The sequence below is a fragment of the Eptatretus burgeri genome, chromosome 13 (genome assembly GCF_056783735.1).
Source record: "Eptatretus burgeri isolate ZD-2024b chromosome 13, Ebu_testis_v1, whole genome shotgun sequence".
Classification (NCBI taxonomy): domain Eukaryota; kingdom Metazoa; phylum Chordata; class Myxini; order Myxiniformes; family Myxinidae; genus Eptatretus; species Eptatretus burgeri.
The window spans coordinates 55,552,333-55,569,455 of record NC_140973.1 but is presented as its reverse complement, the minus strand read 5'-3'; the positions used below and the strand labels follow the sequence as shown (position 1 = coordinate 55,569,455).

General features: G+C 47.7%; 2 protein-coding genes across 11 annotated transcripts in view; one reads left to right on the top strand and one right to left on the bottom strand.

The window, feature by feature from the left end:
- The first annotated feature begins 48 nt into the window (after positions 1–48).
- Positions 49–15,094, top strand: LOC147014514 (protocadherin-19-like). Of its 4 annotated transcripts, none has more exons than XM_085852502.1 (4): positions 49–2,540; positions 2,767–2,840; positions 3,045–3,097; positions 14,343–14,632. In XM_085852502.1, the coding sequence occupies exons 1-3, from the start codon at positions 327–329 to the stop codon at positions 3,094–3,096; spliced, it is 2,340 nt and encodes a 779-aa protein (XP_085708628.1). In that variant the 5' UTR covers positions 49–326; the 3' UTR covers position 3,097; positions 14,343–14,632. The 4 variants fall into 4 exon arrangements, with proteins under 4 accessions (XP_085708628.1, XP_085708629.1, XP_085708626.1 ...); XM_085852503.1 differs by having other exon boundaries at positions 3,045–3,090; positions 14,343–14,614; XM_085852500.1 differs by having other exon boundaries at positions 49–2,840; positions 3,045–3,090; positions 14,343–15,094.
- Positions 15,095–15,396: 302 nt separating this feature from the next.
- LOC147014513 (protein diaphanous homolog 2-like) overlaps positions 15,397–17,123 on the bottom strand; it is a 48,111-nt gene continuing 46,384 nt past the window's right edge. For all 7 annotated transcript variants that reach the window (XM_085852493.1, XM_085852495.1, XM_085852494.1 and 4 more), the window contains one exon: positions 15,397–16,973. In XM_085852493.1, coding sequence (XP_085708619.1) covers positions 16,717–16,973 — 257 coding nt within the window. In that variant the 3' untranslated portion in view covers positions 15,397–16,716. The remainder of the gene's footprint in view (positions 16,974–17,123) is intronic.

Genomic DNA, 17,123 nt, shown 5'->3' with positions numbered 1-17,123 from the left:
GTTCTCCAGGAGATCGCAAGGAGGATAGCGTTGGGGGAGAGGCGCTGATTTGCTGCACAGGTTGCACGAGAGGTGGGGTCGTCCTGGCGACGAGCATGCAGGATATCCTGCCACCTCGCCCTCCCCATCACGCCAGACACAAAGCTCCAGTGGTGCCGATAAAACCGCTCGGTTGACCCCGGCGACCACTGCATCCAGGACCATGAGAAGAACGACGCACATACTCGTAATGGGACACAATCAGAGATGGCCTACACGTCGGTGAAGGTCCTTCAGCTTGAGTGCGACTCACGAGATAACTAGTTCATGTCCATGCTCCGTGAAGCATGGTCTTCAAGGTCCGCCTCTGGGTCACAGCGGCAGTCATCGTGTTGACCCTTTTATGTGCGAGAGGAGGTGCTGCTGAGTCTGGGACGCTGCGGTTCTCCGTGGTTGAGGAGAAAGAGGCGGGTGTAACTGTGGGAAAAGTGCAGTTGGACGAGTTTGGCATTGGTGAGAATGGTGGTTTGAGACCTTCGAGGATCAAGGTGTTGTCCAGTACGAAGGGCCTGCTTGCTTTTAATGTCACTACGGGTGGGATTTTCACCACGCAGCGACTGGACCGAGAGCGACAATGTAAGAAGCTGGATCCATGTGTTCTGCTACTTGACCTCCTGCTGGGTGAACGTTTTCTGGAGATCGAAGTCCAAGTGATTGATGTGAACGACCACTCGCCTGAGTTTGGTTCGCCCATCATAACCCTCAACATCTCGGAGTCGGTCCATGTTGGTGCGCGATTCCCGCTGGTTGGCGCTCATGATCCAGACGCTGGAATGAACGGCATTCAGCGCTACTCGCTCAGCAGTAGCGACACGTTTACACTGCATGTTCGGGCTGGGTTTGGTAGTGGCTTGGGTCTTCCAGAGCTGATCGTCGCAAAACCTCTAGATCGGGAGCGGATTTCGCGACTGGTGCTCATGTTGCACGCCGTTGATGGGGGATCTCCAGCACGCAGCGGCTCGCTGCGCATCGTCGTCCACGTGCTTGACTCTAACGACAACCGACCCGTGTGCACCGAGCCCGTGTACAGGGTGAACGTGCAGGAGAACGGACCACGTGGCCAAGTGCTGGTCCACCTGAACGCCACAGACATGGACTCGGGACACAATGGAATGGTGCACTTCTACCTCGATCAGTACGGTAACTCCGAGCGCACGCACGATCTGTTTACTGTGGATCGAAACAGTGGTCAAATCCGACTGCGTGGGGTCTTGGACTACGAGGAGAGCCAGAGCCTGGAGTTCTCGGTGCGTGCGGAAGATCAAGGCGCACACCCACTGTGGACGCATTGCAAGGTGCTCGTGCACGTTCTGGACCAGAACGACAATGCACCCGAGTTCACGGTCCACGGCGAGGTGGCAGGCACCTTGACCATCGACGAGGGTGAAACTACGGGAGCATTCGTGACGTCGGTGCAGGTGAGGGACCGCGACTCGGGGTCCAACGGGAAGGTAAGCGCATCACTCCGTGGGAACGGACCATTCACCTTACACCACAACGGCGACGTGTACTCCATGTACACGACGGGCCCACTGGACCGTGAGCGACGATCCCAATACAACGTGACTCTCGTGGCCTGGGACACAGGCGAGCCGAGGTTGGAGACCCTGAAGACGCTGAAGATCGTGGTGGGAGACGTGAATGACAATGCCCCGCGTTTTCAAAGTCCCTTTTACGAGTTCAAAGTTCGTGAGAACAACGTGCCTGGAGCGCTGATCGCCTCCGTGGCAGCGTTCGATCCAGACCAGGGGGACAACGGAACGGTCTTCTACTCGATCGTGAAGACCTCGGTGAATGGAATCCCCATCCATTCGCTGCTCTCAATCAACGGCGGCAGAGGAAACGTGTACGCGCTCTTGTCCCTGGATTATGAGCAGACCCGTCGCTTGAGCTTCCAGGTGCAGGCGCGTGACCACGGTTTCCCGCAGCGGAACAGCACGGTGCAGGTCACCATCTTTGTTGAAGACCAGAACGACAACGCGCCAAGCATCGTGTCACCGCGTCTTCTCGATGGCAACGCCACACTCTACTTACTCTGGGGCACAAGTGCGGGATCGTCGGTGATTCGCGTTGAGGCAAAGGACAAAGACCATCAGGAGAAGGCGAGGTTGAGCTACGCCACCATCCGTGGAAACGATCACCATTGGTTCTCCGTGAACGAGGTGACGGGTGAGATCCGAACGACGCGTCGTTTCCAGAAGGGCGACCGTGCGGAGCACATCCTGGAGGTGTTAGTCTCGGATCAGGGTAGTCCTCCTCTGTCGACCCGTGCCACGTTGCGCATTCTGCTGGTTGATGTCATACCCGAAGCAGCAGAGCAGGAGGGTGAGGCCCCCTCCCCGCAGGTTCCACTCGTGCTCCTCATTGCACTCGGTGGAATTTGCTCCGTGCTCTTTGTGGCCATGGTGGTCATCGCCGTGGTTTGCAAGCGTGAGAACAAAGAGATCCGCACGTACAACTGCCGCACGGCCGAAACCTACTACCGCAAGCCGTGTATGAAGGTAGGGAAGCAGAAACTCAGTAAGACAGACATTGTGGTAATGCCGAGCGATGCTCCTCGCAAGACCTCACGCTTGTCGTCGGTAAATATGGAAATGAACGCAGGACCAACCCCGAGGGAGTGTGACCCTCGTCAAAGTCCCCCTGACGATTCATCCCCAATATTTACCACTGGCTCGGGTCCAGAGCGTGTGAACCCGCCCGTTAATGGTCTCCTCACTCCACCAGCTCCTGGTCTACCGGCTGTGGTGCCGGGGAAATGTGCAGGCGAGCCGAGACCCCGGGAGGGCTACACCCACGAGGTGAGACTCCACCAGCACGTGCATCAGTGCAATTTTCACACTAATCCATCACCATTCCGTGACGTCATGCGTGCGATGCCATCACCATTCCGTGACGTCATGCGTGCGATGCCATCACCATTCCGTGACGTCATGCGCGCGATGCCATCACCACGGATGTTTCCCCACCCTTATGCAATGTGCTCAATCTGTGCTGTGCTGCAGGCGGGGGTCAGAGCGAGCACGTGGCGAAGGCAGCGACACCCAGACGGTATGAGGTGAGGCCGCTCGTGCTGTGCGACATTAAAACGCCATGTTAACGTCATGGTTAGACAGTTATCAAGTGTGTAAGTACATCACAAGAGCAAAAACGAAATAAATTTTCTGTTCACTTGTTGAAATGAGGACCAAATGTGGACTTACGGAAATGCAACAGGCAACAATGAGCCTGGATTGTGGTTTGAGCATCCATTCAGTCTGGGAAGGTCGGTGGTTCAATTCCCACCCCAATGTACCAATGGAATATGTTAACAAGCCAGTTTGCGACATGGGTGGTCGCTATATAATTGCATACTAGTCATACAGTTTTTGACGGATCGGGCTGAAATTTTTTGACAGAGGTTGATTATAGTGCGCATAAAAGCGCGGAAGCCGATTTTAGATTTTCGAAAGAAAAATTTTTTTTTCGGATTTTTTTCAAAAATTTCCAAGTCCCGTTGCGAGGCAACGGTGGCGTCCATAGCAACGGTGCTCAAAAGCATACAACTAGATCCTGGTATGAACCTACCGGTCAAGTTTCATCAAAATCGGTTGACTCCTCTGGCCTCCAGAGCTGTCCATTACATACAAACAGACAGACGGCAAACCTGAGAATAAGGGTAGTCTAGCGACCACCCCCCAAAAAATGGCATATGCTGCCTCCTGGCTTGATGCCTGATTGTCAGCATTTCGGGCAGTGGTTCTTAACCTGGGGTGCACACAACCCTTGAGGGTGTGAAACATGCCGGCTGGTTCAATTACCCAGTTATTAAAGGAGTGCAAAGAATCTAATTCTCAGTCTCGAATTTTAAGAGCTGTCTGACATCATTGATTGTTGAGAAAGGGTGCGAGAAATATTCTGAGAAGCCAAGGGGTATGGGCACCAAAAAAAGCTAAATAACCACAGATTTTGGGGACAGGGCAAGGACAAACCACAAATGTGCGGGCGGACAGAGATTTCCTCAACTTTCCTGGTGATTGTGGAGAGAAAAGTGATTGGACGTGATTGGACAAGATTGGGTCAATTGTCTGGGAAGTTATCACTTCCCATAAGGTGTTTGTCTGAAATCGGGTAACTGTTGTCTCAGGTTGTCTCTGTCTGCATGTACCAGTACTTCATGAGTAAGAGAACCTGTAACTCGTATCCAAGCACACTATATCCACTCCACTCATAACCAAGCACACTATATCCACTCCACTCATAACCAAGCACACTATATCCACTCACTGCACTCATATTCAAGCACACTATATCCACTCACTGCACTCGTATCCAAGCACACTATATCCACTCCACTCATATCCAAGCACACTATATCCACTCACTGCACTCATATTCAAGCACACCATATCCACTCCACTCATATCCAAGCACAGTATATCCACTCCACTCATAACCAAGCACACTATATCCACTCCACTCATATCCAAGCACACGATATCCACTCCACTCATAACCAAGCACACTATATCCACTCCACTCATATCCAAGCACACTATATCCACTCCACTCATAACCAGGCACACTGTATCCACTCCACTCATAACCAAGCACAGTGTATCCACTCCACTCATATTCAAGCACACTATATCCACTCCACTCATATCCAAGCACACTATATCCACTCCACTCATATCCAAGCACACTATATCCACTCCACTCATATCCAAGCACACTATATCCACTCCACTCATATCCAAGCACACTGTATCCACTCCACTCATAACCAAGCACACTGTATCCACTCCACTCATAACCAAGCACACTGTATCCACTCCACTCATAACCAAGCACACGATATCCACTCCACTCATAACCAAGCACACGATATCCACTCCACTCATAACCAAGCACACGATATCCACTCCACTCATAACCAAGCACACGATAGCCACTCCACTCATAACCAAGCACACTATATCCACTCACTGCACTCATATCCAAGCATACTATATCCACTCCACTCATATCCAAGCACACTATATCCACTCACTCCACTCATAACCAAGCACACTATATCCACTCCACTCATAACCAAGCACACTATATCCACTCCACTCATAACCAAGCACACTATATCCACTCCACTCATAACCAAGCACACTATATCCACTCCACTCATAACCAAGCACACTATATCCACTCCACTCATAACCAAGCACACTATATCCACTCCACTCATAACCAAGCACACTATATCCACTCCACTCATAACCAAGCACACTATATCCACTCCACTCATAACCAAGCACCCTATATCCACTCACTGCATTCATATTCAAGCACACTATATTCACTCCACTCATATCCAAGCACAGTATATCCACTCCACTCATAACCAAGCACACTATATCCACTCCACTCATATCCAAGCACACTATATCCACTCCACTCATAACCAAGGACACCATATCCACTCCACTCATCCAGGCACATTATATACACTCACGGCACTCATATCCAAGTACACTATATCCACTCCACTCATATCCAAGCACACTATATCCACTCCACTCATAACCAAGCACACTATATCCACTCCACTCATAACCAAGCACACTATATCCACTCCACTCATAACCAAGCACACTATATCCACTCCACTCATAACCAAGCACACTATATCCACTCCACTCATAACCAAGCACACTATATCCACTCCACTCATAACCAAGCACACTATATCCACTCCACTCATAACCAAGCACACTATATCCACTCCACTCATAACCAAGCACACTATATCCACTCCACTCATAACCAAGCACCCTATATCCACTCACTGCATTCATATTCAAGCACACTATATTCACTCCACTCATATCCAAGCACAGTATATCCACTCCACTCATAACCAAGCACACTATATCCACTCCACTCATATCCAAGCACACTATATCCACTCCACTCATAACCAAGCACTCTGTATCCACTCCACTCATAACCAAGCACACTGTATCCACTCCACTCATATTCAAGCACACTGTATCCACTCCACTCATATCCAAGCACACTATATCCACTCCACTCATATCCAAGCACACTATATCCACTCCACTCATATCCAAGCACACTATATCCACTCCACTCATAACCAAGCACACTATATCCACTCACTGCACTCATATTCAAGCACACTATATTCACTCCACTCATATCCAAGCACACTATATCCACTCACTGCATTCATATTCAAGCACACTATATTCACTCCACTCATATCCAAGCACAGTATATCCACTCCACTCATAACCAAGCACACTATATCCACTCCACTCATATCCAAGCACACCATATCCACTCCACTCATAACCAAGCACACTGTATCCACTCCACTCATATCCAAGCACACGATATCCACTCCACTCATATCCAAGCACACTATATCCACTCCACTCATAACCAAGCACACTATATCCACTCCACTCATAACCAAGCACACTATATCCACTCCACTCATAACCAAGCACACTATATCCACTCCACTCATAACCAAGCACACTATATCCACTCACTGCACTCATATCCAAGCACACTATATCCACTCACTGCACTCATATCCAAGCACACTATATCCACTCACTGCACTCATATCCAAGCACACTATATCCACTCACTGCACTCATATCCAAGCACACTATATCCACTCCACTCCTCTCATATCCAAGCACACTATATCCACTCACTCCACTCATAACCAAGCACACTATATCCACTCCACTCATAACCAAGCACACTATATCCACTCCACTCATAACCAAGCACACTATATCCACTCCACTCATAACCAAGCACACTATATCCACTCCACTCATAACCAAGCACACTATATCCACTCACTGCACTCATATCCAAGCACACTATATCCACTCACTGCACTCATATCCAAGCACACTATATTCACTCCACTCATATCCAAGCACAGTATATCCACTCCACTCATAACCAAGCACACTATATCCACTCCACTCATAACCAAGCACACTATATCCACTCCACTCATAACCAAGCACACTATATCCACTCCACTCATAACCAAGCACACTATATTCACTCCACTCATAACCAAGCACACTATATCCACTCCACTCATAACCAAGCACACTATATCCACTCCACTCATAACCAAGCACACTATATCCACTCCACTCATAACCAAGCACACTATATCCACTCCACTCATAACCAAGCACACTATATCCACTCCACTCATAACCAAGCACACTATATCCACTGCACTCATATCCAAGCACACTATATCCACTCACTGCACTCATATCCAAGCACACTATATCCACTCACTGCACTCATATCCAAGCACACTATATCCACTCCACTCATATCCAAGCACACTATATCCACTCCACTCCTCTCATATCCAAGCACACTATATCCACTCCACTCCTCTCATATCCAAGCACACTATATCCATTCCTCTCATATCCAAGCACACTATATCCACTCACTCCACTCATAACCAAGCACACTATATCCACTCCACTCATAACCAAGCACACTATATCCACTCCACTCATAACCAAGCACACTATATCCACTCCACTCATAACCAAGCACACTATATCCACTCTGCAGTCATAACCAAGTACACTATATCCACTCTGCACTCATATCCAAGTACACTATATCCACTCTGCACTCATATCCAAGTACACTATGTCCACTCCACTCCACTCATATCCAAGCACACTATATCCACTCACTACACTCATATCCAAGCACACGAAATCCACTCCACTCCTCTGATATCCAAGCACACTATATCCACTCACTGCACTCATATAAAAGCATACTATATCCACTCCACTCCGCTCAAAACCAAGCACACGATATCCACTCTCCACTCATATCCAAGCACACTATATCCACTCCACACTCATATCAAAGCACACTATATCCACTCACTGCACTCATATCTAAGCACACTATATCCACTCCACTCATATCCAAGCACACGATATCAACTCCACTCCTCTGACATCCAAGCACACTATATCCACTCCACTCATAACCAAGCACACTATATCCTTTCCTCCCATATCCAAGCACACTGTATCCAGTCCACTCATATCCAAGCACACTATATCCACTCCACTCATAACCAAGCACACTATATCCACTCACTGCACTCATATCCAAGCACACTATATCCACTCACTGCACTCATATCCAAGCACACTATATCCACTCACTGCACTCATATCCAAGCACACTATATCCACTCACTGCACTCATATCCAAGCACACTATATCCACTCACTGCACTCATATCCAAGCACACTATATCCACTCCACTCATATCCAAGCACACTATATCCACTCCACTCCTCTCATATCCAAGCACACTATATCCACTCCTCTCATATCCAAGCACACTATATCCATTCCTCTCATATCCAAGCACACTAATTCCACTCCTCTCAAAACAAAGCACACTATATCCACTCATAACCAAGCACACTATATCCACTCCACTCATAACCAAGCACACTATATCCACTCCACTCATAACCAAGCACACTATATCCACTCTGCAGTCATAACCAAGCACACTATATCCTCTGCACTCATATCCAAGTACACTATATCCACTCTGCACTCATATCCAAGTACACTATGTCCACTCCACTCCACTCATATCCAAGCACACTATATCCACTCACTACACTCATATCCAAGCACACGAAATCCACTCCACTCCTCTGATATCCAAGCACACTATATCCACTCACTGCACTCGTATAAAAGCATACTATATCCACTCCACTCCGCTCAAAACCAAGCACACGATATCCACTCGACACTCATATCCAAGCACACTATATCCACTCCACACTCATATCAAAGCACACTATATCCACTCACTGCACTCATATCTAAGCACACTATATCCACTCCACTCATATCCAAGCACACGATATCAACTCCACTCCTCTGACATCCAAGCACACTATATCCACTCCACTCATAACCAAGCACACTATATCCTTTCCTCCCATATCCAAGCACACTGTATCCACTCCACTCATATCCAAGCACACTATATCCACTCGACACTCATATCCAAGTACACTATATCCACTCACTGCACTCATATCCAAGCACACGATATCCACTCCACTCCTCTGATATGCAAGCACACTATATCCACTCACTGCTCTCGTATCCAAGCATAATATATCCACTCCACTCTGCTCATAACCAAGCACACTATATCCACTCACTGCACTCATATTGAAGCACACTATATCCACTCCACTCCTCTGACATCCAAGCACACTATATCCACTCCACTCATAACCAAGCACACTATATCCACTCACTGCACTCATATCCAAGCATACTGTATCCACTCCACTCATATCCAAGCACACCATATATCCACTCACTGCACTCATATCCAAGCATACTATATCCACTCACTGCACTCGTATCTAAGCATACTATATCCACTCACTGCACTCGTATCCAAGCATACTATATCCACTGACTGCACTCATATCCAAGCATACTATATCCACTCACTGCACTCACATCCAAGCACACTATATCCACTACACTCCACTCATATCCAAGCACACTATATCCACTCGACTCATAACCAAGCACACTATATCCTTTCCTCTCATATCCAAGCACACTATATCCACTCCACTCCATTCCACTCATAACCAAGCACACGATATCCACTCCACACTTGTATCCAAGCACACAATATCCACTCACTACACTCATATCCAAGCACACTATATCCACTCCACTCATAACCAAGCACACTATATCCTTTCCTCTTATAGCCAAGCACACTATATCCACTCCATACTCATAACCAAGCACACTATATCCACTCGACTCATAACTAAGCACACGATATCCACTCCACTCATAACCAAGCACACTATATCCACTCCACTCCTCATATCCACTCACTGCACTCATATCCAAGCACACTGTATCCACTCACTCACTCCACTCATATCCAAGCACACTTTATCCAACCCACTCTACTCCTATCCAAGCAGACTATATCCACTCCACTCCTCTCGTATCCAAGCACACTATATCCACTCCACTCCTCATATCCAAGCACACTATATCCACTCCACTCATATCCAAGCACACTATATCCACTCCACTCCACTCCTAACCAAGTACACTGTATCCACTCCACTCATAACCAAGCACACTATATCCACTCCACTCATAACCAAGCACACTATATCCACTCCACTCATATCCAAGCACACTGTATCCACTCCACTCATATCCAAGCACACTGTATCCACTCCACTCATATCCAAGCACACGGTATCCACTCACTGTACTCATATCCAAGCACACGATATCCACTCACTGTACTCATATCCAAGCACACGATATCCACTCACTGTACTCATATCCAAGCACACGACATCCACATACTGTACTCGTATCCAAGCACACTATATCCACTCACTGTTCTCATATCCAAGCACACTATATCCACTCCACTCATTACCAAGCACACCATATCCACTCTTCACTCATATCAAAGTACACTATATCCACTCACTGCACTCATATCCAAGCACACTATATTCACTCCACTCCTAACCAAGCACACTGTATCCACTCCTAACCAAGCACACTGTATCCACTCCACTCAAAACCAAGCACACTGTATCCACTCCACTCATAACCAAGCACACTGTATCCACTCCACTTGTATCCAAGCACACTATATCCACTCCACTCATATCCAAGCTCACTGTATCCACTCCACTCATATCATATCCAAGCACACAATATCCACTCACTGTACTCATATCTGTGGTGTACTGGGCCTGCGGGGGCAGGGCGTGATGCAGGGAGCGTGGTGGAGGCGTGGAGGAGTGGTGTTAGAGTGGTCACGTGCTTGCACGGGATATAGGAGTGCGCGCCGCCTGAGGCGTGGTTGTAGCCATTGTGGTCTGTGGAGCCTGTAGGTCGTGTGGCTGAAGAGTGCATCGAGTACGTAATAAAGTGGAGTTACGGGCATTGTACGCTCACACTCTCGCTCGTGGCAATAAAGCAGGGTTGTGCTATCCTCTGGCTCGTGTCTGCCTTGGCGCACCTCCACCACGATATTACAATATCCAAGCACACTATATCCACTCACTGTGCTCATATCTCAGCATACGATATCCACTCCACTCCTCTCATATCCAAGCACACTATATCCACTCCTCTCGTATCCAAGCACACTATATCCACTCCTCTCGTATCCAAGCACACTATATCCACTCCACTCATTACCAAGCACACTATATCCACTCTTCACTCGTATCAAAGTACACGATATCCACTCACTGCACTCGTATCCAAGCACACTATATCCACTCCACTCATACCAAGTACCCTATATCCACCCACTACACTCGTATCCAAGCACACTATATCCACTCCACTCCTCTGATATCCAAGCACAAGATATCCACTCCACTCATAACCAAGCACACTATATCCTTTCCTCTCGTATCCAAGCACACTATATCCACTCCACTCATTACCAAGCACACTATATCCACTCTTCACTCACATCAAAGTACACAAAATCCACTCACTGCACTCATATCCAAGCACACTATATCCACTGCACTCATAACCAAGCACACTATATCCACTCTCCACTCATATCCAAGCACCCTATATCCACTCACTACACTCGTATCCAAGCACACTATATCCAAGCACACGATATCTACTCCACTCATAATCAAGCACACTATATCCTTTCCTCTCGTATCCAAGCACACTATATCCACTCCACTCCACTCAAAACCAAGCACACTATATCCACTCCACTCATAACGAAGCACACTATATCCACTCCACTCATATCCAAGCACACTTGATCCACTCCACTCATAACCAAGCACACTATGTCCACTCCACTCGTATTCAAGCACAATATATCCACTCCACTCATAACCAAGCACACTATATCCACTACACTCATAACCAAGCACACTATATCCACTCCACTCATATCCAAGCACACTGTATCCACTCCACTCATAACCAAGGACACCATATCCACTCCACTCATCCAGGCACATTATATACACTCACGGCACTCATATCCAAGTACACTATATCCACTCCACTCCTGTCATATCCAAGCATACTAGATCCACTCACTCACTCCACTCATGTCCAAGCACACTATATCCACTCCACTCATAACCAAGCACACTGTATCCACTCCACTCATATCCAACCACACGATATCCACTCCAATCATAGCTGAGAACACTATATCCATTCACTCACTCCACTCATGTCCAAGCACACTATATCCACTCCACTCCTCTCATATCCAAGCACACGATATCCACTTCACTCATATCCAAGCACACGATATCCACTTCACTCATAACCAAGCACACTATATCCACTCCACTCATATCCAAGCACACTATATCCACTCACTGCACTCATATCCAAGCATACTATGTCAACCCACTGCACTCATATCCAACCCACTCCACTCCTATCCAAGCACAATATATCCACTCTACACTCATATCCAAGCACACTATGTCCACTCACTGCACTCGTATCGAAGCACACGAAGTCCACTCACTGCACTCGTATCGACGCACACTACATCTACTCTACTCATATCCACTCTACACTCGTATCCAAGCACACTATATCCACTCTACACTCATATCCAAGCACACTATGTCCACTCACTGCACTCGTATCGAAGCACACTACATCCACTCTACACTCATATCCACTCTACACTCGTATCGAAGCACACTACATCCACTCTACACTCATATCCAAGCACACTAAATCCACTCACTCTACTCCATTCATATCTAAGCACACTATATCCACTCACTCACTCCACTCGTATCCAAACACACTGCATCCACTCCACTCATATCCAAGCACACTTCATCCACTCCACTCGTATCTGAGAACACTATATCCACTCACTCACTGCACTCATCTCCAAGCACATGATATCTACTCCACTCCTCTCATATCAAAGCACACTATGTACACTCACTGCACTCATATCCAAGCACCCTTTATCCACTCCACTCATATCCAAGCACACTGTATCCACTCACTGCACTAATATCCAAGCACACTATATCTACTCGCTCTACTCCATTCACTCCACTCCACTCATGTCCAAGTGCACTATATTCACTCACTGCACTCCTATCCAAGCACACTGTATCCACTCCACTCATATCCATGCACACTGTATTGACTCCACTCATATCTGAGCACACTATATCCACTCCCCTACTCCATTCACTCCACTCGTATCCAAGCACACTATATCCACTCCACACCACTCATATCCAAGCACACTATATCCACTCATATCCAAGCACACTGTATCCACTCCACACCACTCATATCCAAGCACACTATATCCAATCCACACCACTCATCTCCAAGCACACTATATCCACTCACTCCACTCATATCCAAGCACATGATATCCACTCACTCACACCACTCATTTCCAAGCACACTGTATCCACTCCACTCGTATACAAGCACACCACATCCACTCACTCCAATCACGTCCTGTGCACCGTGTCTGCTCCACTCGCCTCTGGTGCACCGTATCCCCTCCACTCGCGCCCGGCGCCCCGTGCCTGCCGCGCTCGCGCCCCGTGCCTGCCGCGCTCGCGCCCCGTGCCTGCCGCGCTCGCGCCCCGTGCCTGCCGCGCTCGCGCCCGGCGCACCGTGCCTGCCGCGCTCGCGCCCGGCGCACCGTGCCTGCCGCGCTCGCGCCCGGCGCACCGTGCCTGCCGCGCTCGCGCCCGGCGCACCGTGCCTGCCGCGCTCGCGCCCGGCGCACCGTGCCTGCCGCGCTCGCGCCCGGCGCACCGTGCCTGCCGCGCTCGCGCCCGGCGCACCGTGCCTGCCGCGCTCGCGCCCGGCGCACCGTGCCTGCCGCGCTCGCGCCCGGCGCACCGTGCCTGCCGCGCTCGCGCCCGGCGCACCGTGCCTGCCGCGCCCGGCGCACCGTGCCTGCCGCGCTCGCGCACCGTGCCTGCCGCACCGTGCCTGCCGCACCGTGCCGGCTCCACTCATCCAGGAACACCGTATCTACTCCACACATGTCTGGCACACTATCGACTCCACTAACATTGAGGGCCAGTCTTTAAAGACATGTTTGAATTTTATACTCAACACAAAGAGGAGTTTAGTTGCAGCTTGTGTGAAAAGCAGTGTTTTCTCTGTTTCAGACTTGACCAGGTACATTGATCCGTGGTTTCCTGGAGTTCTACCACTTGACTGTGATGCATCTCCTTCCCTGCATCCTGAGGCCCTCGACGTGTTTTCTGCACCAGACAGAGGCACCGGTTTGATGATAGCAAGGCATGCACTTCCATTGCTACATGGATTAACTGACGGTTCCCAAAATGGACGAGTATACCTGTCGGAATGCACAAATCAACTTCTCCTCTCATCATCCTCTGGGTCAGATCTGTCAGTGTTGGACGACTTTGTGCTGGACAAGTCACTGCACAAAGCCTGTAGTGACTCATCATCGGTAGGAAATGCATGGGTCAGCGATGCCGATGATGAAATATTTTTCACATCATTGAAAATAAGCAAATTGTAAAGGACTGGAGTCGTTTACAGCTGGTAAAGCAAGGCTGGACAACAAAACATTTTAACGCCTTGCCAAACTTCCCAATCCTATCATCGAGCTTTTGGATGGAGGTCTTTGCTGTATCAATGACAGGAGGCACAAGTACTTTGGGGATTACCCACTGAGAATCGGCCCTCATTTGCCTCACCATTGCATCGATTGAACACCCATCAACCTCTATCATCATAATCGGGTTTTGGTCAACTGTGGGTTGAGGGGGGAGGTTGGAAGGACATTGTCAGTTTCTTGTGTACATTAGGATGTTATTCGGTTTCTGGAAAATGATGCTTTTTCTTTTCAAACAAATATCAAAAAACAGACCAATAAAAACTGGAAAAGTGAGTTTTCTGTTTCAGCGGTTTCCTTTAAAAAGGGAAGGTATTGGAGAGATGCAATGTTTACAGTACTTAAAGTGAAGGTACTGTCATGACCCTACATGAAAATGGGAAAAGCCAAAAGAAAAAGATTGGTGGAGAGATGCAACACAAACAGGATATGGCAGTAATTGTTAAATGATCGGCAATCACAAGCATTCTCACTGTCATCACATGGTGTCAATTTCACAGCCAGTTTGTGATCGCAATCGATCCGAGACTTGTTTGTTTCACACTGGTCACCATTTGGTCCAAGTTAAGGCCACTTCAAACATTTTAAACCACAATTTATTTGGTATCATAGTATTGCAAAGCTGTCTCAAAGACAACAAACAACATTGAGAATCAGCCACGAGAAAAAGAAACGAGAGAGTTGTTTAATGAAAGTTTATAATTATATTCACATTTAATACTAGCAACGTTCATGGAAAGAATTTACATGCATACAAGTTAGAGTAAAAATAAGAGTGCACGCAGCACTGGAAAGTTTGCGTCCGAGTTTGCGTCCAAAACAGCCCGTGTGGAATCGAACGAGGCACCAAACGGCACCGCCACGGGTTCGGAAACGCAAGGAGTCGATAAATCACAGCTGTCCATATATAATGCTGCTCGGGATTTCCCAAAGCCGAATTGCCCTTTTTAAAAGCAAGGTCGTGGTAAAGTTTAGTGCAAAAGGGGTAAACGATAAGATGTCACCAAGGTCATGTGTTTATCCATCGTGAAGACGGACTTAGAATAAGGCAATACGAGCCATCGAGCCCGCTTACAGCGAACTCCCAAAATGTAACAGCACATCCCCAATTTATAATATTATTATTATCATTAAACAAACATTTTTCTCCTTTCCAAACAAAAAGGACAATGTCTTGAATCAAATTCATATATAATCCACACCATTCATATAGAATTCACACCCGTTCAGGTGTCCACACCTTGATTGTTTGACATTATGGCTTAAAATACATTTGCAGATACAAGATACTGGCAGATTAACAGGTAGGATAGATTAAATAGTTACTGAAAAACTTGAGTATTTCAAAGGTAGATACTTGGATATAATAATACTGGTTTGAGTACCAACAGGTTTTACTTTTTGGTTTCCTTTTTAATCCATTGCGCTCGTTGAGACTGATGGAGGAGGATGGAGCATTAACATACTGACAGAGATTATGAGCAACAACGTGAATGAATAAAACACTCAATCCTTCATTGTTGAAGATAGTGAGGTTTTCCTTTTGTGTGTGGTTTAACTTGAAATTTAATTTGCCAACGCAGCTGGCCAATAAAGTCAGAGCACCACGAATAAATAATCACATTTTGCCAGAGTTTGTTGCAAACACACTTTGAAACGTCGCATCCTTAAAAAACAAAAACCGAAATGGTTCAAAACTCTGCTGGCTGGCCTGTGCCAAGTGTGCTCCGGACTCATTCATATTATAAACCGCCATGAAATGGCAAAGAAAAAACTCCTGACACGTCAACCACAGCACGGTGTGGTGCACCAGCTGATGCCAAGGGCACATTTATGAACATCGGTGGATGGCATCGAAAGAGACCGTGGCCAAGCCCGAAAGGCACTGACTGCAGCCGTTATAGGGCCCGCAGGCGAGCCAGGAGTGCATCGGTCTCGTTTTCTTTGCCATCGTCACGCGTGGCTCCATTTTCTGCTTTGTCTTGGGTTCTGCTCTTCGAGAGCGCATTTTCTCGTCCTGATTTGTTGTGCCAGTTCTGTGGGGTAGGCCCAATAACTTGGTCAAGGTCGAGCTCCTTGACAACAGGATGGAGCTCCACACCAGCTATCACGTTCTGCCGGGACCGTGATCGCTCCAAGGGGGCGCGTTTGGCATCTGCGATTAAGGAAGAAAGAGCTGTGGTTCAGCGTGAGAATGACAGATGGCTGACCCTTTCCATTTCCCAAAAGCAAGTGAAGCCTAAATTTAGAGCCAAGCAGTGGATTCCATTATCGATAATGCAAAAGATCAATAATGAATGGCATA